General features: G+C 43.4%; 2 protein-coding genes across 4 annotated transcripts in view; one reads left to right on the top strand and one right to left on the bottom strand.

Moving 5' to 3' along the window:
- LOC108892522 (ryanodine receptor 3) overlaps window positions 1-9,589 on the bottom strand; it is a 100,925-nt gene extending 91,336 nt beyond the window's left edge. For all 3 annotated transcript variants that reach the window (XM_051077956.1, XM_051077958.1, XM_051077957.1), the window contains exon 1: window positions 9,327-9,589. In XM_051077956.1, coding sequence (XP_050933913.1) covers window positions 9,327-9,374 — 48 coding nt within the window. In that variant the 5' untranslated portion in view covers window positions 9,375-9,589. The remainder of the gene's footprint in view (window positions 1-9,326) is intronic.
- A 1,897-nt stretch (window positions 9,590-11,486) lies between these two features.
- Window positions 11,487-23,351, top strand: part of LOC108892521 (formin-1-like) — a 52,634-nt gene continuing 40,769 nt past the window's right edge. Inside the window, 3 exon segments of the mRNA XM_018690120.2 lie at window positions 11,487-11,595; window positions 12,520-14,151; window positions 20,786-20,952. Of these exon segments, the coding sequence (XP_018545636.1) occupies window positions 12,606-14,151; window positions 20,786-20,952 (1,713 nt within the window). The 5' untranslated portion in view covers window positions 11,487-11,595; window positions 12,520-12,605.

The following is a 23,351-nucleotide window of genomic DNA, read 5'->3' as shown; positions in this document are numbered from 1 at the left end:
GCTTTTGCCAAGAAAGATACAGTTTGATAACTAGATTATCTGTTCACAGATTTGTTAGGAATTATGTTCTTTTTCTCCGTTCTGCAAAGACATTGTGTTAACATTGTTAACACTTATTCTCTATATATGCAATAACAGTGATCACAGTGTCAGCTTCTCTGGGATAAAAATATCCATAGTCCTTTAAGGCCTGACCTGACTGAAATTCTTCAGAGCGCTGATCCACATGCTTGTGAGTGTAGCTGTGTCGGGCCCCCGGCACATAAGAGAGAGCTGAGATTGAACTACAGCTGAGGCACCGCTGTGTCAAACTCTATTTGTTAAGGGACTGGTGATGATGCCCAGGTGAAGGGTTGTGGCGTCAAAGCTACAGCACAGCTGAGACTCAGAGAAAAGGATCACAGAAGAGTGGAGAAGGCAGATAGAAGCGAAGAGAGAGTGCTGAGGTAGTTTTACTTAGTGATGATTGCCAAAATATAGGGACATATCACCCTGAGCAACGTGTCAGGGAGAAAGCAGGTGAGAAAAGAAAGGCTGCGATGGTGAAAAACAGACATCTCACTTTATCTGGGTGCAGAGTCAGAAGACAGCCTCTTGTAGGGCAATTTTTGCTGCATCAAATATCAACCTGCAGCACTGATTTGTCATACGTTTCAGGAGGAGGCCATTAAGAGCTTGGTGAGGTACTTTTGAAGTGTCAGTTCCTCAGCTATACTGCCACAAGAGCACTCCTCTAAGTTGGGAGGGAGCATTACTGTGGGCTGAGAGAAACTGAGGAATGCTGCAGAGATACTCAGCCCAGTGGAGGGATAAAAAAAATGCTCCAGCATCTCTGTGCATTCCCTCACCTGCAGGGCTAGATGTAGACCTAGCTATAAAAGCTTCCTCCCCAAAGAAGCACTGCAGAGTGCCAGAGGAAAGCAGAGAGCTACAAAAAAAGCTGGAGTATAATGCCATGTTAGCAGGGAAAACTGCAAATACATAAAGCACTGATGAGGGTAAGGTAGGTCAGATACTGTGTGTGTTGGCATGCATGTGTGTGTGGTTAAGTATCTTAGCTGTACATGCAACGCCCATGAATTTCCTGCTCTTGCTGGCAAAGCAGGATAGTGCATTTTGTTATAACACACATCGTTGACTCTGCAGCAACAAGGCCCAATAAAGAAGGTGATATCCTGTCTGTGCTGGCATGGTGCAACGCAGAGGTTGTTAAAGAGGTATGAATCTTTTATGAGGTGGGAAACGCCACCGTTGTCAATATCAGTTGAAAAGGCCGAGTTTGGCACCCGCCCGGAGGGACGAACATCACTGGATTTTCTCGACACAACAATTGTTGTAGCGGAGGACGCAGATCCTGCAAATTACTCAATTACACACTCTCGGTCGAGTCAATAAGATTCCTCACTAAGATGCACTAGTGGCATTGGGAGTACATTGCCCACAGCATAACGATCCAGCATTACATTTTCAGAAGACTGTCATGGTTTGCTTAAAAACTCAGTTAACCCAGACAAAGACACACAACTTTCTCCTATAAAGTGAACCTTAACAGCAGCAGATTGCAGCAGTAAACACTCCTCTAAATGGCTTATTAGGGACACAGTGGGGAGACAGAACATTGGACATAATTACGGCAGATACCAGAGCTGCTTTTATGTAGGAGGAGGATTATTCACAAGCGCAGCTAAAAGTAGTAAGAGTTTTAATGATTCTTATCCATGGTCAATGTCAGAGACACTGACATTGTTTCTGTGGTAACGGGTGCCGTCGGCGTCGCAAGTAGGGAAATCCTAGAAATGTTGGTTGTGCAGCACGCACTGTGAGGAAGGCATGTTTGCAGAAAGTTTTAAATGAGCCAAACTTTCTCTTGTTTTATGGATTTGGTGCCATCCTTGCAGCTAATTAGAAAAAAAGAGGCGAGTTTTTGGTTTGCATTGGGTAAAATGCCAGTTAACAGTGATGCCTTGGAGGAGGATATAATTGATGCAGTGCAATCCACCCTGCTTTGCAGCGATGCATCATCAAATGATTGAGAAAACAAAGATAGAATTACTATAAGCAAATCCTCCCTAGAATCTCTGTTCTTCAATGAGTGGAAACAGTCTGGCTGTATCTAAAGTTTCTGAAGTTTACTCATACCGCTTTTTTTTTTTTTGTTTGTTTGTTTTTTTTACATTTGGACAGACCTCAGCTTTATGCTAACCTAAGCTAACTGTCTCCTAGCTTTAGCTACATATGTAATGGACACATATGAGAGTGTTATCCAGCAGGAAAGCAAATGAGCAAACAACTATTCCTTTCCTAGGTTTTATTAATCTACATGCACTCAGCTGCTCTCAGAAAGCCATGCAATATAGACAGTATATACATATACATACACATATATATAGATATATAGATACTGGTAGATATATATTCTCACACACACACACACACACACACACACACACACATATATATATATATATATATATATATATATATATATATATATGTATATATACATCGCTCCAAAGTGATGCACTGCATCAATTATATCCTCTTCCAAGGCGTCCCTGTTTACTGGCATTTATATATATATGTACATATATATATATATATATATAACTTTGTGGACAGCACAAATTTTCTACAACCAGTGACTAATGGGTAGCCACAGCTTTTTGTAGTGGTATTGCAGACTCAGAAATGCCGCCTTGTATGTGCGAGCCAACATTAACTGCCAAGAAGCAATGGCAAAGCAGAGCAGAGCTAGCAATGGGAGATGAGAGATGGCCCTGCTAGCTATTGAGGAGGCAGCAGCTAACAACAGGCTAACAGTCACTGGTAGTGGTGCAGACTATGTGGAAAGTGTACACTTAGCCTTATGGTGCTGAAGTAGTTTTTGATTAAGATTAAAGAAGTTGGCAAGAGGGGAAAGGAAATGGAGAACAGAACCAAAGTGGAAGTGTTAAAATACATGGAGCTAACTGGCTAATACTAGCATCTTCTAAATAAATGGGGTTTCTAGCTGTGCTCACCATACAGTATTTATTGTGCTATGTGGCGTTAGACAGACTACTGATAGCCTACCAAAACAACTTGCTAATATAGCCCCCGCTGTAGCCCTGCTTGAAACTAACAAAAGTGGCAGCGTACAACAATCTCATGTTTATATGTTTTCAGTATGCTGTCAGTGGAGCTTGCAGGATTAATTACACTACATTGTTGTTGGTCCAAAGCAGCCAACTGTGGATATTGGGGAGGAGGCCAAAGCACAAAAGAAGTTACAGAAAAGGATAAAGGTTTTTTTCTGTTGATACAATTGACTTAAGTAAATGTGGTTATTCTTTTCATTCAAGTTCTAACTAGATATACGCACCATAACAAGAGGATAAATTCATTCAAGTCTTTCCCATAGGTGTCTTTGACACAAATCACTGTTGACACTTTGTAAAGTACAAGTATAATATAGTATATATGTTATATATTGAGTCTGAGGTTGCAGATCTTTCAATATCCCTAAATAATTAAATCATTTAGATGCTGGCTACAGGGGAAAAAAACTTTTAATGTTCTCAATTTCAATCTATCCATAGATGTTGTGTATGAGGACACTGTATATGATTAAGTGTTTTGTGGAGAATTAAAAATTGGTTTAGGCATAATATCTCTGAATTTATTTAGTGTGTTATTTTGTGTGTGTGTTTTTATGTTAATAATAAATAATAATAATATCTTAAATTTATATAGCGCCTTTCACAAGACCCCAGGATGCTTTATAAAGGCAATGTCCAAACAAAACAAAACAAAATAACACTAACTGCCAAAGGCCTGGGTGAATAAGTGACTTTTCAGAGAAGACTTAAAAGTGAGCAAAGATGTAGCATGGCAAATCTCCATTGGGAGAGAGTTCCAGAGGGTGGGGGCTGCCACACTGAAGGCTCTATCCCCAAGGGATCGCATTTACTTTTGATCTATTTATTTATAATTGACTTAATTACCAACAGAAAATTTCTTGGGTCACAGTATATATATACAGTATATCTATTCAGTGAACATTTAGATAAGTATTAGTATTAACCAAGTATGAATGTCAGTTTTCAAGTTAAAATACAAAATATTTCAGAAACTAAACTGAATGCCTTTGCACATTGGGTTGTTGGCTGGGTAAAATGAGCAATTTAAAGACAGGGCTTTGGACTCTGGTAGTTTGGGATGGGCATTTGTTAGCACTGTTAACATTTAATAAACTAAGTGGTCGGACAATTGAAAAAATAATAGACATATTTATTAATAATTAAAAGAAATAGTTGCAGCGCTAAACGTCTGCAACATGATACCCAACACCTTAACAAAGTGCATCCTAGGAGCACAGCAATGTATCACTAGTGAACAGATATGAGACACAAGTCCACATTAGTCAGTACTGTCATATCAAGGCTAGCCACCGTCTGATACTAAAGCTGAGAACATAAATAGCAGACGTGTTGGAGGTCTTCAAACAAATAGAAAATAACAACAGGGTCTTCTTTAGGTGGAAGCTTCCTACACTGCCTTATTAAATATTCATGCTCTGAAATGCCGGATCAATCAGGCCCGCTTGCTGCATGCCACTGATATTACTGAGGAAATTTCTTCATTTGGTGGCACGATCAATATCTCATTACAGCAGCTTTACACTGGGTTGTCTCTGGGCAGGCCTGCTGGCTTCATCCCCCCCTCCTACATCACAGGCCCATCCTATCTGTCCATTTTCATTACGCAACACAGAGAAACAGCCTTCTGCTGAACAACACCTCCACTTTTAAACCTGCCACCAACTTACTTTTCTGCAAGTTGAGGTTTGGGAGGTGCAGCGCTGAGAATTATGAATGAGTCTCAGGTGATGCTAATGGGAGGTATGAGGTACAGTAAATCAATACTTTAGTAGGGATATAGGTTATGTGCAGTAGGGATCAATACCATGCCTTTTACATGACATAACTTTGCACTCTGAGTAGCTGAAATGCGACCTGTCTAGGGATAAGAACCGCTATATATTAGATTTCACATTTGCTCAAAACAGTATGTCAGAAATAAATAAATTACATCAAGATGAGGGGAAGTGAAGCATCCACACACACACACAGTGTCAGTTTTATGCATCTCAGGGCAGATTCAGTAACAGCTGGTGAAAACATATGCCAAAAACACTAGACGAGGCAGCGCTCCCTGTGACAATTTGCATCATAAGAAGAAAACTTCCTGTTTTGTTTTTTTCTTTCCAAAGCTGTCTCAGAGTGAATCTCTGTGCTCAAATCTGCACCATTATGCTCAAAATGCCTTTTGGTCGCTGATGAAACTCAGCTATTACTTTTTTAATCCAACCATGAAATGACAGCAGACCTCATCATAATAACATTAAAGCTCCCTCCTCCTTAGTGTCAAGCAGAATGCAATGATGTGCTGAACTGAATTCCCATCAGTGGAAATAATTTCATGGTAATCTCTAATAATTATACACAGGGCAAGTGACAGCAACAGGAAATGTGAGGCAAGTCAGGCGTACTTTTGGCGCTAAAAAATCAAGGTATGATGTTAGATATAGGACTCACTGGGAAGCTGCTCTTTAGGTTTATGATGAAAGGTCAGCAAAAAACCTAGAAAACATGTTCTTCACGCTCTCTGCTGAAGTAATGCGGCCTCACTAAAGATGCTTCCATACGGTTTTATAGTAAAAAATCATCTATCTGCAGATCAAGGACAACTTTGGTTGCCTCTGGGCCAGCATGGAGCTGTTACACACAACCTCCACCCTCCCAGGATCTATCACATCACCATTTCAAACCGCAACAGACACACGCACGTCAGTAACATGGAGGGCCACAGCAGATCACAATGGATATGAAGAGGCAAAGGAAGAGGAGAGCTAGAGGAATGAGATAAAAGTTGAAAGTGAGACAGTGGAATGGGAAATATGACGAAAGTGAAACAAGAAAAGAGCAATGCAGAGCAGACAAGAGCAACGGCAACAAGGGAATGAGAAAGAGAGACACCCCAGCAGGGTGTTCACAGAGACATGAGTGGGAGAGGAGGCAGCAAGTTCTGGCACTGATGCCACAGGCTCCAAGCATAGCCAAAATTAACACTTTGCTGCTTTACAGGTTTATATTTTGTTTTGGTTTTTCTTTTTTTTTTGTCTGCTTGTTTTGGCTCATTGCATTACTTCTTCTTCCGTGCTGCCGCATTGACAGTCATCGCCTGGATGCAAAGTGAGACCGGTGCCTTCGCATAAACAAGCCGAGCGCTGCCACAGTGCATTAGTCACAGCCCTAGTCTGGCCTTTTCAAAGTCGCTACTCCCACTCAAACTGCTAATAGATCACCAGAATTTGATATTCGCCTGGCAGGGATCCTCAGCAACAGAGAGGTTTGCGCGCGTGTGTGCCCGTGCATGGATGATCACACCGCTGCGTGCCGTATCATGTTTGCACTAATAAATGGCCTTCTGTCAGCATGGTTATGTGAATTAAAACAGAGGGGGGAAAGAAAAGCAGAGAGTGAGGAAAGAACAAAACTTTCTTGTTACTATTCCCTCTTCTTCTTCCTCTTCCTCTCCGTCTGCTCTAATGACACAACACACAGTAGACAAGCAATTCATTTAGAAAACCACTCTTACACAATGAGCAGCCTGAGCCATGTAACCATAAGCTGATATTTTATTCACTATACTGCTTATTATGAAGCTGCTGCTGCTGCTGCTGCTAGAGCGGTGCATCTGAGGACATTCCAATAGGACAAATAAAGTTTGTTATTAAACTCCTTGCCCCCTCTGACATTAAACTGCAGTTTTTTGAGAAGAGGTGGGGTGCGGTGGGGGGGTGGGTTTTTCTCTGAGTCTCCTGGCTCACAATCAGCACCGATTCCTCTTCCTGTAACATCAAATTACCCATGGCTGAGATACCGTCGCTCATCCCCTCTCTTCCTTTCCCTTCCTCCCACTGAGTTGGGTTTATAGGCAGCAGCAGTCCGGCAGGGGTAATTTCTGCTACCACTCCGGGGAAATTACTTCGTGTTGTTAGAGAAAAGGCAGTTTGTGAACTGCTTTATCAAGCTCCTTGACTCCAATAACAGGCAACATTTGGATGCCAGCAAGAAATATAGCCTCTACACATCCTCACAGACTGTTTGCCAGCAAGTGACAGGATGTAAAGACAAGTTTAGAGCCAGAGTGTGTGTGTGTGTGTAATGTGCTTGAAAAGGCAAGTGTGTATCCAATTTGAGCATTTGTCTCTGCAGGATTGGCTTAAGTCATGTATTTTAGATAAATGTGTGTCTCCATACGGGCATGTACATACTAATGTGTGTGTCTGTTCTGCTCCTCTACACTGAGTAGTTCAGCTGTGCCTTGCTTGGACTGATGAATAATTTCTGCACTATGCTCTGCTGTGGCACGTCTGGTGCAGCCTGACTGCACCACACAGCTACAGCTACTGCATTTGCATTCAACACACACACACACACACACACACACACACACACACACACACACAAATACACACACTCACACGCGCACACACACTTTTATACTCGTGAACACCAAGCTCGCTCACCGCACCCCCCATCCCAACACCATCCAGCCTGTCAGCTGCTTCCCTGTGTGGAGGGATGCAACAAGCTGCTGAGCCCTTTTTAAAGCAACAGCAGTTTCCTATTAGTCAATGCCACCTCACATCTTCTCCCACAGTTACATCTGGAGGCAGGGAAAAAATAAAAAATGTCCACCGTGAATCCAACAAATGGGACCAAAACAGTCGAGCAAGCAAAAAATGACTAAATCCGCAACTCTTATAAAGCTTGTGGATTGGTGGTATTTAAGTTCAAGCCTGGAGAAGAAGGAGGAGTGGTGCTGAAATGTCAGCTCTTTTTCAGAGTGGCAGGCATGCTGATGTGGTGACCTCTATGTGCTGTGGTTAAAGGGTTGGGGGTTCTGCAGAGGGAGGAGGTATCAGCTTATTCTGAAATGAACAGAAGGGACATTTTAAAGATCGCTGTCATTCCTGGGGGTAGGAAAAGCCTTTCAGCGCAATCCAAACACTGACTCAGTCAAGATGCCATCACTTATGTTGTTTATGTTTTCTGATAGCTACAGGCACTGTCATGAACCTGCACTTTAGTCTCTTTTGACATGTTGACACTGTTATTTGTTGGATAAATTCTGGTTATTTGTAAAAATGTGTCCTGAAGCTTCTCAATTAAGCCTCAAGAAATGGATATTGATAAGAAAACTCAATGCAAAATGACTGGGTTACTATAATTTACATAAAAATAAAAAAACACTTCTGCTCAGTTTGCCTCACAGCGCAGCTGGTTGTGCATCTGTGAGCAGCTTAATAAAAGGGAAACCACAAGCAGCAGCTCCAGTGATATGTGCAACCAAACACCTCCTACTGTCTCGGGGTCTATCTGGAAAACCTCCAGCGCTCCGCTCCTTCATCTACCCTTAGACCGGTGTGTATTTTCAGACATGATATGCCTCTCAATGCATTTTACCATAGATGAGCGGATCATGTCATCATCTATCTTTGTCAACAGTGGAAACTGTTCAGCCGCTGCCAGATATTTCCAAGCGTCAACACTCATCCTGAGCTAAAGAACCCATTTCTACAAAGTGGTACACATATTTTTTTATAGTGTGGTCCCCAGCCTCCTTTTATGAGCATGCAACAGAGTTAGTCTATGCTGGGTTTGTGTCCAACAAGTAAAACAGCATTATTAATCTGGCTTAGGTGCATCAAAGCTACATTTATTATAAAATGTTATCCTCAGTTCATTTGCATAGACCTTTGTTGCTGCACAGGAACCCTGGGGCGACTGTCTGGACAGGCAGCCTACACTGCCAGGCTACCACGTTTGAATTCATTATACAGCATGCACACTGGTTCAAAACTCCCTTCATCCTCAGAGAGATTTAAGTGATGCTAGAACATTTCAGCCTCTCAGAGTTATTTAAAGACTAAGTTAAATCACAGTGTTTCTACTTTCAAATTATAGACAATTCTAACTGCAACGCTGCCTATGTAAGTTTAACACGGCAGGGGGAAATACTGCTGTCAACTTCTTGAGAGACAGACTGCAGGAAAGACAATAGCTGTCAGTGAGCGATGCGCAAAACAATAGGGCACAATCACCGCCTCTAAGATCTGCGAGAAGACACGGGGTTATCACAGGCTACAGGATGAAATAACATCTGAGAGACAAGCCAAGTGATAGGCAGTAATCGACAGTAATAATCCACCACACAGAGAGAGAGAGCTTCACATATCTCCACAGCCACCGGAGCGGCGCTTCAGGAAATGTACTTACAGTTCTGAGGAACTGGATTTCATCCTCTCCTTCTCCACCTTCAGCCATGGCTGCAAAGGAGCCCGTTCAGACTCGGGAAGCCTCCGCTGGCTCCTCTCTCCTATCGATATTAGCATATAGCTAATCCACGGACCATTCAGCGGGCAGATCTACCGCAGCATGTGTCACTCAGGCCCCCCCTCTGTGCTTTGCTCGAGCCCCGCTCACCGCCCCGGAGGAGGAGTGTGTGTCAGCATCGGTGGGCTGGAGCAACTGGGGACGGTGTGGCGGGGAAACGGGGAGAAGCCAAGTCGTGTAGCCAAGATACAGGCGGCGGGGTCTTTATCTTCGACGTCACCGGCAGACCTTATTAATACAACCGTGAAAGCGCGAACATTCAAACATAAGCGTGTTATATGAAGTCAAATAACCGCTATCTAACGAATGGCTCCTTAGTTTTGTGTTTTTTCCCGCCCTATCCTCTCTTAGCTGCTGGTTCATAGAAAACATGCCATTTACAGTGCTGGTCCAGATCAGCACCATGGTCAGCACCCTACATGTTTCTGTACGGAGGAGGAGCACAGCAGACCTGCGTACAGTACTATACACTGTAAACTGATGTACATCACAGGCTTTTTCTCAGGAGGGTGGGCATACCTTAGTATTAAGTACATATTTCTATATAGAGAAGTGTGTTTTTGCCACTGTAGACGTGGAGAAATTAGGCTTTTGTGTAAACATGATCCATTATCAACATAAATCTTCCACATTTTCATTCATTTCTTTCACCCTAAACAGTGTTTGTTATGATGTATCTGTGCTAATGCACTGTGAAAGAAAATCTCGACAAAACTGGGTGTTACAGAGCTGAGGTGGGTTTATGATTCACTCCATGAGCACAAAAAGCTGGAGAACATACTGTACCCTGCAAACCTGACACGCATTCAACTAGTTATCTTTGATTGGATGAATCACAAGGAACTTATTTATCAATGCCATGTAAACTCAGTTAAACTTGAACTTTTGCTTCTCCTGTGGACAAAATAGTGATAATAGCAATGACGGGTGACCTAACAACTGGTGTCACATTTGACCCAGCGCCTAGGAATAATAAATAAAATAAACATTCATCTCTACAAATTCAGTAAATAAACATCTGATGCCGTATTGTGATGCGATGCTGCCCTCTAGCGTTCATGCTGTGACCTGCTGAGACATACTCTACCCTAGCTGCATCCTTTTTGACTTCCTTCATTTCTTGTTCCCTCACCACTCCTTCCTTCCTTTGTATGATTGAATCGTCCACATTGCTTTCATTTGCTGCAGTGTGTTAAAAAGAAGTGGTGATATTCTTACATCTTATCAAGATGACCACAGATCACTAATATAGACAACTGTGTTTCATTGCTATAAGTATTTCATTACTGTATGAATGTGAAAGTTGGTACCCTGAAAGAGAAAGTAAGTGAGTCATTCCTACATCCCTGTAAGTTCACCAATAAATCTACAAGGACAGTCATTTCTGATTTCTCCTGAATATTAATCTTATTTACAAACCTAACTTTCAACCAGATTTGAATAAAAATGTGTATATTTGCAGATTTGTTTCTATATATTTCTCCCCTTTCAGTTTCCCTTCTTTTATATTAGTAGTTGATGCAACTGCTACAGTATGTAAATAATTCAATGAAGTATTAGATTTTTAAAGAGCAGGCAAAATCTCTCACATATTTTTAGACACACTCTGTTCCTTGAAATACTATTATAACTGGACTGAAAAATGCCCTCCTTGGTGGTTAGATAAATACATAAAGAAAATCTTGTTATAAGCAGGAACATGTGTAGTAAAGCAGCGATGCTCATACTAACCACTAGGTGTCTCTGTTCTGTAAGAAATGGTGTCACTTCAGGCCTTCACAGAGCAGGTACTGCACTTTAACATCCACTTATCTCTCTGCATGTGTAACTCATATCAGCCTTGGAAAAAGTGGGAATCGCTGCGACAGTTAAAGAAACTTCTCTCTCTCCTGATTTCCGTCCTTCTCTAGTCGATACACAGCCTGAGACCCATCACATGGCCTACCTGCAAGCTGCAGCTGCACTGTCTCTAAATGTGGGATGTAGATAAATAATAAAACACCAATCGGAAAGCGGCGAGCCGGCGCTGCGTGCGCCCATTGGACGAAACCCTCCGTCAATCAGGGCGGACAATCCCAGTGAGGCAGCGGTGAGCGGCGGCTGGCTGCAGTACAGAGATGTGAGGAAATATTTTGCCAGGCCATTAAATCGGGTAAGTAACAGTTTATCTTTGACTAACTGCTGCTGTGTTTTTACCTGCCGCAGGTGCAGGTGTCTGTAACGTACTTTCAGCTTCTTCTTCATTGTGAACCATCAAACTGAAGCTGATATGAGGCTAATGCGGAGTTTTTATGTATTAAATTTTAATTAGTAATTCATTCAGTAAACAGACGTTATATTTGAGTTGTAGTGGGCAGCAGTAACCCCGACGATTAAGCCTGGCGGGCAGTGTAATTGTGCTGCCATCTTAACACTGACTAATGTACTCGTGGTTGTTGCAAGGTGACAGTAACCCACGGGATTACTGAGGCCTGTGTTATGGTGTAAACAGTTGAGAGGTGTTGCGAAATGTTGAGGGAATCGTTTGCAACACAGGTATAAAAATGTGTGCATGTTTTGCATGCAAACACCTCTCGATGGCAGCCGAGCATGGGGTCTCTGCATGTGTCGTCACCCCGTGGGACACTTATGCGGCAGCTTGTGAAATGTTGATGAAATGCGGTTTAGAAATGTTTCATCTACTTATAGAGCAACGCAGGAGAGGAGGGTGGAGATGAAGATGAGGTGAGCTCAGAAAGGTAGTAGAGTGAGTTCTAGTTTGGATTTTATTGTAGTTTTTAATTGACTAATGTGTGTGATAGTGAGTTATGGAGGGCCCACTGCTGTGAGAGAAGGAGTCTGTATTATTATGCCTCTTAACTATCTTTGCAATGGCATCTAAATAGTATGTAGTGCCCTAGCTGTGAGGGAATGTGTATCCTGTGTTGGAAATTTTAAAATGTAGTAAACGCTTGAGTTCATACAAGAATTCAAAAAAGTCTGACAGTAGTAGTCAAATGTCTCTAGCAGGACTAACATGTTAATCCTGTGTCTGCAAAGTCAGATTTATCGCTGTGTGCTGCTTTCTCTCTGACAGCATCTGGGCAGGCCAGGTGATGAATTGCCAGAAATCCAGCTCTGCAGTCCGAGCCCAGTCACTCTGTCTGTGCTTGAGTGATTAGCATGGCACCCATCATGGAGGGCACGCACACCGTCTTGCTCCTGTATGCGCCCATCCGTGAGCTGAGCAACATCAGCCTGTATTTCCCCAAGAGGCAGGCCCCGAGCTTCAAGTACAGGAGCCGCGCCCCTCATTTGGAAAGGGCCAGTAATGACCATGACTGGGGAAAGGAGGATCTCGCGGTGTCTGAACAAAGGGGCCAGTCTTCCAACTCCTCAGGCAAACTCCTCAACTCCCAGCAGGCAACAAAGGAAGCTGTTGCAGAGCTCTGCTGGCTGGCGGCAGAGCACCACCAGCTGCTGGCGGATCTCTTATCGCTGTGCAGGGATTGTGCCAGGAAAGTCAGGATGGGTAACCAGGATGGGAAACTCCAGGATTACATGGAGGGTCAGGAGGTTCACCTTGGAGGTCAGGTTCTCAGCAGCAGCAGCAACTATTCTCTCACCGTGTCTCCAGAGCACAAGAGAACCACATCCAAGAGCAAGAAGATGAAAAAGTTGGGAAGCAAAACGCGTGACAGTGCTGAGGATTTCCTACACAGTAAGATGAAGAAGAAAGTTACTAGTGGAACTTCGGGTGTTGAACTTCCTGCTCAGAACAGTGTGTCCATATCTGCAGCTTCAGTAGTGGAACAGATCACAGGTATCCCAGCCTCTGTCCACGTCTCTGACAGCCCAGTCACCGGATCTTATGTCAGTGCTGTCAGTAATCCCATCCTGCCAATGGAGGAACCCTTCCAGATCGCTCGTGAGGGCTGGGACTTCATGGAAGACAACCGGACATTTGATGCTGACATGTATTTCTGCAATGACTTCTCAGAGTATGACAGCGAGCTGGGTTATGAGTCGTCTTCTTGTAGCCTGATTGAAGGGCTGACCCGACGGGAGAGTGGGAGCAACCTTCGACCAATTAAGAGGTTTGATTCTCCGTTCGAGACGTTATCTGATGACGCATCAACAGTCAAGTCCGCTCAGCAGCTGTACAGCGAGATCAATCAGAGGAGTACAGGGGTCAGGGTGGTGGCTAAGGTGCAGGATGTAGAGGGGAAGGTGCAACATGTCAGCCATGCAAGCCTAGATAGGGAAGGGCCAGCTGAGTGGAGAGGGCCAAACACAGATCACCTGCTGAGAGTCAGTAGGGAAAAGACAGGTAACAGGCACTCTGAGGGGCTACGGTTGCCCCTGTCAAACACTACCAATCCCTCACCCCCAGCCAAATCCCACCTAAAGAGCCCCTCTTCTCCTTCTCTCGCCGGGGTCTTCAACACATCTTTCCCTGCCTCAAACAGCCTCCAGAGCATGTCCCCAGTCCTGTCCCCTCTGTCTTCTAAGCAGGCAAGCCCACAGCTCAACCACCGCATTGTGCTGCTATCCGACAAGGACATAGACCCAGACAAAGACAGCTCCAGTAACACAGATGAGTCCAAACTCTTCACCGAGGTCATTGACAAGAATGGCAACAAGCGGACCGTCACCCGTCTGGACCTGAACCTCAGCAGGCGGCCGAGCAACTCCAAGTGGAATTCCTCCAGCAACTCCACGACAACAGGTGAGTTATTAGAAATCACACTGCTTCTACAGCGCTTTGAACACACTGACTCATGCTCCAGCTCCATTGCCTTGATGTTAATGTTGACATCCACGCTTTTATCATCAGAAGCATGAAACATTTGTCAGAATATCCTTCATCTGGCACTGCTGTTGCTGGATTTCAAAGAAGCAGAACAAGAAAAAGATGCCCTGAGAGGGATTCAAGTGTGTGTGTATGTGTGTGTCAGACCCACTGCTTGAGGTTGTAGCTGAAATGCTCCAACAATTACTCTGCAGCATTGTAACTGACAAGCATTTTCCGCACAGGGAGTTTTACTTTGTCACTCAAGCTGTTATCTAGTAAACCAGCTAGACCAATAAATAGGTATTGTTTTGCAAAATATCTCTGTTAGTCCTGTTAGTTTTTGGCTGCCATGTTCTCGTCTTGGTTTTGACATGTGACAGCAAATTAAAAACTACCCAACAGAGTTGCACAAGGGCCTGAGAATAGTTTCACTTGATGATCCACTTTAACTCTCTCAGTGCCGCAGAGGGGGGAAGGCAGAGATTAGTGGGAGTGTCCCAGATCAAAGGCACAAAGTTGACACAAAGTTCGACCTGACCGGGGTTCTCATGAGCACAGCGTTAACTCAAGCATTGCCAGTTTGGATCTGCTGTCCCTCCCCTATACCCACATCCCACCCCCCTCTTTTGCAGGAAGTTGACAAAGGATCAGGAACCCAGCGGGCACAAGGGTTACAGAAAAAAGGATTAGAAGTTGCTTATTTGCAGAACTCTTCTCCTCTTTTTTTAAATCTGGCCTATTGTATGTCACACGTACAATGACAGAATGAATGGATTTTAACACCCATAACCTACATAATCCACAGTAATGTCACAGGCTTAGTTCATGGGTGTCAGTGTGACTTTTCATCAATGACCACTGGCCAGGCTTTCCTCTCTTTCCAGCATCTGTGTCGCTGTGGTCTGTGGTCAAGCCACTCTGTGACCTTTTAACCTTTGATCGGTAGAGGAGGTTACTGTATTGGTTTAAAGTTTATACGCCTTTACTGGAAGCACTCCAAACTGCACAATCCAAATTGATTCTGTTGCTGTTGGTCTGATACTGTGGTAAGGCCTTATTATTATTATTATTATTACATTAGCTACCTCCGTAACTTTGTTAATCATCCCTTTCAGTCGGCATAATACAATCTTTGCTTTAATCTGCAGCAGCAAACAGATGGCCTTCCATTTATGTAATTTACTAAAAGGCTGTGGATAATGGGTGGACCCTTTTTTAATCTCTGTTTTAAGAACAACGCTGAATTTTCAAGGAAGCTCCAGAGTATTTGAATTGTTACATCATAGACCAGCACTGGCTCATGCAATGCAGCCAGCAACACTCGGCTCAGCAGCAGCCGCGGGGAGAATGAGTGCTGAGCTAACTGGTGGACAGGGGAATGAATAACCCAGCTTTACTCATGTGGTGATAATTTGGATCAATTCCCACTAAAATGACACTGTCCTCATGTGCCCTCACACACCTTGGCATGCTCACAGATGCAGCACACTCAGATGGCACACACATGCACGCACAATCCTCAGTGTCTGGCATTAGACTGTTTTTTCATTATAGCTACTGTTCTGTTAAAATTGCCCTTTTCTTCCAACTGTTTCGAACATTGTTTTTTATTTCCTAAGCATCGGCCCAGACACATTCTAAATCCTCATCAGATGTGTGATATTGTAACACTTGCACTATTTGTGTGAAATTGTTGCCTACATCATGCTTTCCTCATGCTTCATGCTGCACAGCTTCCAGAGCGAAGGCCTAAACCTTTAATCTTAAACAGAATCCCTCTGTCAACTCTGCTGCATCTTAGCGGTTTACCAGATTGCCCTTGTGTTGCTTGATAATTGAATACACTTCAGATGTTAACACAGATAAATGAACATCACAGGGTCTGGCCAAAAAGGGCTAAGTGGGTCAGTGTGAAGCTCGGTCCTTCATGGTTTGCAAATGTCGGACTAATTATGATCCAGGCTCTTTAATCTGTGCTCTTTTATTGAAGCTCCGTGCTTATTAATGAGGGTGATGATGCAGAAGGGAATGGTAATTTTAAAGTATCAAATTCTCTTGTTTACTTCATGTGCTAATGCTCCTGCGCTGCAGTCTGTGTAACGGAATACTTTATGCATTTACTAATGGTGTGCATGTGGTGGCTTTCTATGTGATAACACAATGTCTATACTATGTATGTTCATTAGACAAGAACTTTTAAACCTTCAATACAAACAAGCTGTGAATGCAACACTGACATATTATCACCTTTGAAGTGGAAATGGATAATGCTAATTGCTTTGAGAAGCAAAACAGTGGGTTAAAAGATGCTGTAAAGCTCTAGAGCCTGAGGTGAACAAGTGAACCCTTTCACATTACTTATTATCATTTGATAGTTATGATGATTGATTATAGCCACTTTAAAAAATATTGTTATCAGACCAATCGGCCATTATTGTCACTCTCGCTCCCTCTCTGTCCCCCTTTACTCCACCCTTCCTTAATTCCTTACTTATTTTATTGTCTGACATATGGCAGGCAATACCATAATCAGATTACCCAATGTGTTCCAGCAAGGTCATATGAATCTGATCAGCGCAGAGCAAGAGTGCATCACCCCCTCTCTCCCTGCTTGCTGTCATTCAACACAAAGTGCACTGCCATGCATCATTGTTCCTCCCAATGAGGACAAGGGCCAGCTCTATTCAGATAATGAGGTGGATTCTGCCAAAACAGGCCAAGGGAGCTTCTCTTTCTCTCTCTGTCTGTCTCACACTGTTTCTCTGAGCTGCAGACTCCACACCAAAACAGGGCACAAAGATCCCTCTGATAGGATGTGTAACCTATTTTTCTTTACTAAATGACTGATACATTACAATCTGGCAAATGCTGATGTCACATCTCATGCTTTTGGAAGTTTTGAGTCACTCAAAGTCACTCGTTTCTAAACATACACTCCCTGGTAGACTCAACCGAAGTTAACCACATTTCCTTCCTCCTAGTCAATGGCCTGCCAGGCCTAATGAAAGCACTCTTCCCTCTTCCCTCCAGTTCCGTATTATCCCATCAGCCTCCAGAACAGCATTTAAAATGAGCAACGATGACTCTGCGAGCATCGTGTCATGCTACATTTCTGCTCTGCCCCTCAGGGCACCACTGCACTGTTCCCTGGGTTTCTACTGCCTTTTTACATGGATCTCAGCACTGACAGCCGAACCAGTCGGTCAGTCAGCCAGCCTGACAGCTACGCGCAGCCAACAAGCCTGTGTGGAAAAACAGCTGTGACAGGCGCAAAAAATACAAGCAGGATGATTTATAAATGCTGCATTTTGCATGATTTATATAAAAGTCTATGATCTTCCTTCCTGGCTGAAAGTGATGGAGAGGGGGTGGAGGCTGCCAGATGCACTCGCCATGCCACATGGCCCAGTTCTTTTACTTTGAATGATGAGGTTATAGATTTTCTAGTGGATAAAATAGGGCACTGGACACACTGGGCAAAGCTGAAGTGTGTCTTTAATAAGAATGAGAAAATTTGCGGTGGGAGGAGATAGAGTCTAGTGTTAATTTGTGAAATCTCTGTATTTATAGAAGTGCATGTAGATATTTTGATCATGCCTAGCCTACAATAATCCATTAATAATATGAAAGGCATGATCAGGTTCACTAATTGCTGCTTGTAAGTGAAAATGAAACAACCACTGCCGGGGTTTGAAGACTAACTTTGCTCTTAGCGGTTTTCGTGTCTGATTTAGAGGGTTAAATACAGCCTCAACAAAGCTTTCTCTGACCACTGGATGAGTGATGACTAGTTGACGAAGTGACAGGTGGTTTAATCCATCACCACTGACAACACCCACCTATCAGGATCAGACATCAGATGGCCTCTTTGACCGTGCCAAACACAGATACTTTTTTGTTAAAATGATAAGGCTAACAGCACAGCTGAAACACAATGCTGTCTGACAGCTGCTCACTCACACACTGTGATTTTCGCTGTCAAATAACTGCACTGTCAGTCAACACCTGCAGGTTTGGCACCAGGGAAACACCTGTATTTACTGTAGATGTCTGAAAAGTCTCTATTAGAGCACACTGAGTTTGCCAGAGGGCAGTTTTGTAACGTGTATTGGTTCAGACAGTATTTGGTGCACTTATGTTGTCTTGGGTTGGGATGATCCAGTTAGTGGCGCATTACTCTCCGTCAAACCAAACTCTACACCAGCCGCCGGACAAACACAATCCCATCTGCGCTCTGTGTTCGCTCGGTTATGGACACTGTGATTCAGTCTTGGCTTTTAGAGCAGCAGGGGAGGGAGATTAAACGGCAATAAGCGCACAGTTCTCCCCAGCAGCACTGGACTTAAGCTCACTGTGTTTGCAAGTGCGTGCACTTTTAGAGAGTGATAGATCAACTGCCAAATAAACAAACGCGGTGCCCTCATTACCTAATGCATCTAAGATTTGCTTCTCTCCGTCTGCTTGCAGCTATGACACTGCAGTACTGGGCATTACTTCACTAAGTCTTATATCTAGCATGCAGCAGCAACATCAGGCCTTCACTGCAGTGTGTCTGATTACAGGGAGATGGACGTGCCTTTTCCTCTGCCTGTCCAGATGGTGGCAGTGTGAGCCACCCTCTACATGTTTAGTTAAGTGGCTGGTTGGCTGTCAGTCAGGTAGAAGTAGACACACATGCACAAGCAAGTCCTCAAGATTGTTCAACCATGGAGGCATGATGGAACATTCATAGCCCACATGTAAATAGGTGCTCACTGTCTGTTCCATATGTTTGATAGTTAATATATGTTAATAGTTCAATAGGTAACAGTCTCAGGTGGATATTACACATGCAAATGAACCAGGATATGTAGAGAGAGCTTTTTCTGATCAGTAGTTTCTTTCCTTGGCCCAGACTGGGCTTAACTCTGCATTTGGAAGCATCCCAGCCTACAGTCAGCAGTTCCCACTGCGGGACCATGCAGCGCAGCATTATCATAATGAAAAGTTATTAATCTAATCCTACTTTTTTTTCCCCCGCTGCCAAAGTCCCAGATAACTGGAGGGACTGCAGGCATTGCTGCTGTCTCATAATGACTGATTGTGGTAGAATACAGAAGCTGAATTTCAATGCTTCCATTTTTCAATGAGAGCCCCCCCAAGTTGGTTTTTTGTGTGGGCTCTCATAACTGAATTTAAAGCATTTGGCTTAGACACCCAGACTCTTGGATCTGTTCAAGAGGACTTTCAAGTCCTTAGAAGTGGCTGTTGGGCTGCAATACAGTAACACCACATGCTCTGTTCAAGGACACTCATTATATACTGAGGTTATGGGATATTTTAGCATCTCATCGAACAGGAAGTAATGTGCTTTTCTCAGCTTCCAGCTCATAATTCTGCCCAAATGGGTCAAGGTGTTGTCTTACAGCTGAAGGAAATAGAGGTCACGAGGCGTCCAAGATCTGTACCCTCCCCCTCCTCAGTGTGTTCTCTCCTTCACTTTTTTATTCTTTCACCTTTCTGTCCCTGTCCTGTATCTCTTAACTGGTACTTTTCATCCCCATTTCTTGCATGACTGACTCTGTTGAGACAGTGAATGCACGCATCAAGGCATGATATATCATGTTTCTGCACACGTGAGAAGTAGCTGGAGTAGCATTTCTGCTTCTGTGTCAGCCCTTGAGCAATATAGCCCAGGCTCCTGAAGTTAATACCATGTGATTTGTTAAGGGCATAACACGTGAGGAAGGCTGCCTAGGCTCAGGCTGCGTCTGCAGTTGTGTCAGTGAGCTGTAAATATTAAAGGCCAGGTGCTCTGGATATGCACAAAATGAATCCAAACGGCCCCAGAATACTGCAGCAATAACAACACAGAGGAGGCAGTGTCTATTGAAATCTTAATTTCATCCAGTTTTAACCTTGTTTGGTGTCTTAAAAGAAGTTTACATGTGGTATTTAATTGCACAGTATGCATGCGAGTCCTTGGTCAGGAGAGGGCAGTCTCTCCCAATCTAAATTAAGATGACGTCTTGTATTTCCACTCCTTCAGTGCCTTGGGTGACTGAACACACAAGCTCACAAATGACCCACCCCTATTTGCAAATAACTTTATTATATAACAGTGGTATGGCTGAGCAATGCAATGTCATGGCTCTCTTACAGTGAGCATGTCTTGAATGCAAATCTTTATTAGACAATGGCATTTGTTTTTGAAACCAGTGCTCTGCTGCCATTTTTCCTTATTGGATCAGTGTGGCTTTCTGGTGGTGTTGACGATTGGAACAGAGGCCGGCTAAGTGCAGATAAAAATAGCCGCGTGCCCTCGAGCCTGCAGCTGAACAGGGGTTTCTCTTGCCGCCTGTTTGATGCTAAAAGAGTGTGATGCCTGCGTTCCACCTTGTTGCACTTTTGTAACCCATGCAGATTACGCTACACAAGAAAATAAATCTGTGCTTTTTATTTAGCCTCATCACACCCGATCACACCTGTTGTGCTGTTGTGTTTTTCCGTGTTATGATTCCTTGCACAAAGTAGGGCCTTAATTACCCTGTGGTGGCGTTTGTGTTTGTTTGTGTGTGTGTGTCTGTAGAGGACTCCCTCTTGCGTCAGGATGATATTTGGATGCTGGATGGAGATGACCCTCAGGAGGCCCCTTCCCGCGTCCCACGCCCTGATCACCTTGACTTCCTACGCATCACACCGCCCGAGGATGACATCATCGGGGACACTCCCTACTATCCCAAGCTGGAGTGCACGGTGAGGGTGCCCATAAACATGAGCAGGACAAACACTTAAAGATCAAAATTAGCTGTGATGCATATTTTCCCACACAGAGCAGTCAATCCAATGCACTCTTAATTTTTTTTTCTCCCCCTCATGGGACTCTTGGGGATTTCCCTTCTCTCCACCGGGCATTTAACCACCTGATCATGACTTCTTAGAGATGGATTAACAGGTCATGGATTCTAATCAGCAGACTGGGCCAAAACTGACTGAGATCATTCCACTCAAACCTCTCATGCTCAGAGCAAACACACAGAAAAATCTGACCTTCTCTTGCAGCCCTTTTTGAACATTTTGTAACCTTATTTGGGATTGTTTAGGCCACAGTGCGTAAATAATGTGATTCCTCTATTGTTATTGGGCTGAGGTTGCAACATAAAATTTGTGCATGTGTAAGACCTTGTGTAATCTCACAGTACTGTATGCATTCCTTTAAAAAAAAAAAAAAGCCTGCGCACAAAACATTGTTTGTTTCCAGGAGTTTATAGGCTTTAATCATGCTAATAAGTAGTGCAATTAAAGAACCACCAAACTGCACTTGTAAATCACCCAATACAATGATGTGAAAAACCATTTCTATCTCTGTAAGTCTGTCCAGATTTCTGTCACTACTGTCTGCCAAAGGCATTCATTCCTTTGGCAGATGAGGCTGATTACCTGGGTGTGGTTTTGGGCGGGTAGTATATCAGTGCAATGCCATGCATTGTTTTCCCAAGACACAACAAGTGGCCTGACTAAGCATAATCAGTTAACGTACCATTACAAAGGCCATGCTGTACAGAATTAGGTCCTCTGCATTGTTGTGAAAGTGACAGCCATCTCTTCGGTATGACTTCTTTGTCACCATCAAAAAAAAAACAAAAACACATCAATTGTAAACAATGCTGTCTGAGTGTGTTGTAACAGCTGAACACAGGGCAGGGATGTAATGACACATCACAGGTTAGGTTTGATGGGTTTTTTTTTTATCTGTCGTGTTTACATGATCAGGAACACGTGAATTAATAATTTCACTACTGAGCTGTGTGTGTGCCAGATATCAGATCACATCACAACCTTGCCTGTGTGTCAGTGGTGCCTCTTTCTAGTACAGCCTCTGAGGGGATTTACTGTGTGTGTATGAAATACTACTGCTCTTACATAACTTAATTCCTCGACCCTTTCCATTTGTGGCTTTCTTCAGATGAATGAAAGAAATCTCTAATCCTAGAAAAATGCAGTTACAAGTGGTTTATTTTTAGGTTTTAATCGGTAAGACATTTCCAATATAAAATTATAACAGTAACAAAGAATTACCTATTTGGGAATACATTATATTCACAACAACATTTCCTTTATTTATGCAGTCCTTTTGCTGGGCTCATTTGTCCATTTCCAGTCTCAAAGAATGTCCATTCCTCCTGTTTTTCTTCTTTTCTTGTTTAATTTGGGTTGTTCTAAAAACATTTACAAAACACAGTTCTTTTATGAGTGTGTCTTTTGGTGGCTCCAGCTGAGACTGTGCAGGGAGGAATGCAGTCAGCAGGGCTGACCTTTGGTTGCTAAGGGCAACCACGGTTTGAAGAATGTTGTGCTTTCCAAACCACTTTACTGACATTTGTACAAAAATTTATCAAACGTTAAGAGAGCTTGTTAAATCAAAGATAAGCTAAAAAGATAGTTGAAACAACACAGATAGTATTTTTCTCTGCTTTTTAATTTTCTCAGAGAAGCTATTCAGGTATTCCCCTTTTACCACATAGACTATATTCCCTGTTGTTAGCTTGTAAACTTTGTAAACCTCCTGAGAAACCATATCCTCAAAACTGAACTTCCAGCTTGAATCAGTGCTCAGTATATAGAGAATGTTGACAGTCATGCTTAAGGTAAGTGAATCAAAATGTCACTTTTTTCTAAGTGAATTCAGTCTTGTTCTGCCCAAGAATTAATAAGCTGTTAATCACACGTTAGCCACTTAGCCTGTTAGCCAGAGCTGGCTGTAGCCAGGCTGCCTAATCGCCACTTCTTAAGCACTGTATTGCAGTAGCTCACCACTCCATGTTGCAGTGCTGGTTTACAGGACCACTGCAGCTCTCCACCTGACCACAGACTCACCTCTCCTCTGTGTTTACTCTGTTACCTCAGCAGCCATTTTACGGAAGTGAGCAGAGGTAATCAGACACCTGAGGTGCCGGACTCTGCAGGTTCCCTCCCAGTAAGGGAGGGACCTGAAGGGAGGCGTCCTCAGAAAAACTGGGTAGACCAGTGAGGCGTATTTTTTTTTCCTCCCAACCTGAGTTTTTTTTCCCCCCCTCACACAACAGCACACAGGGCTTTCCCGTAAACTGAGACAGGCATGTACAGAGGACAGACACATACGAGGAGAACAGTTC

Source organism: Lates calcarifer, linkage group LG19 (assembly GCF_001640805.2).
Source record: "Lates calcarifer isolate ASB-BC8 linkage group LG19, TLL_Latcal_v3, whole genome shotgun sequence".
Lineage (NCBI taxonomy): Eukaryota > Metazoa > Chordata > Actinopteri > Centropomidae > Lates > Lates calcarifer.
This window is presented reverse-complemented; position numbering and strand designations above follow the sequence as displayed.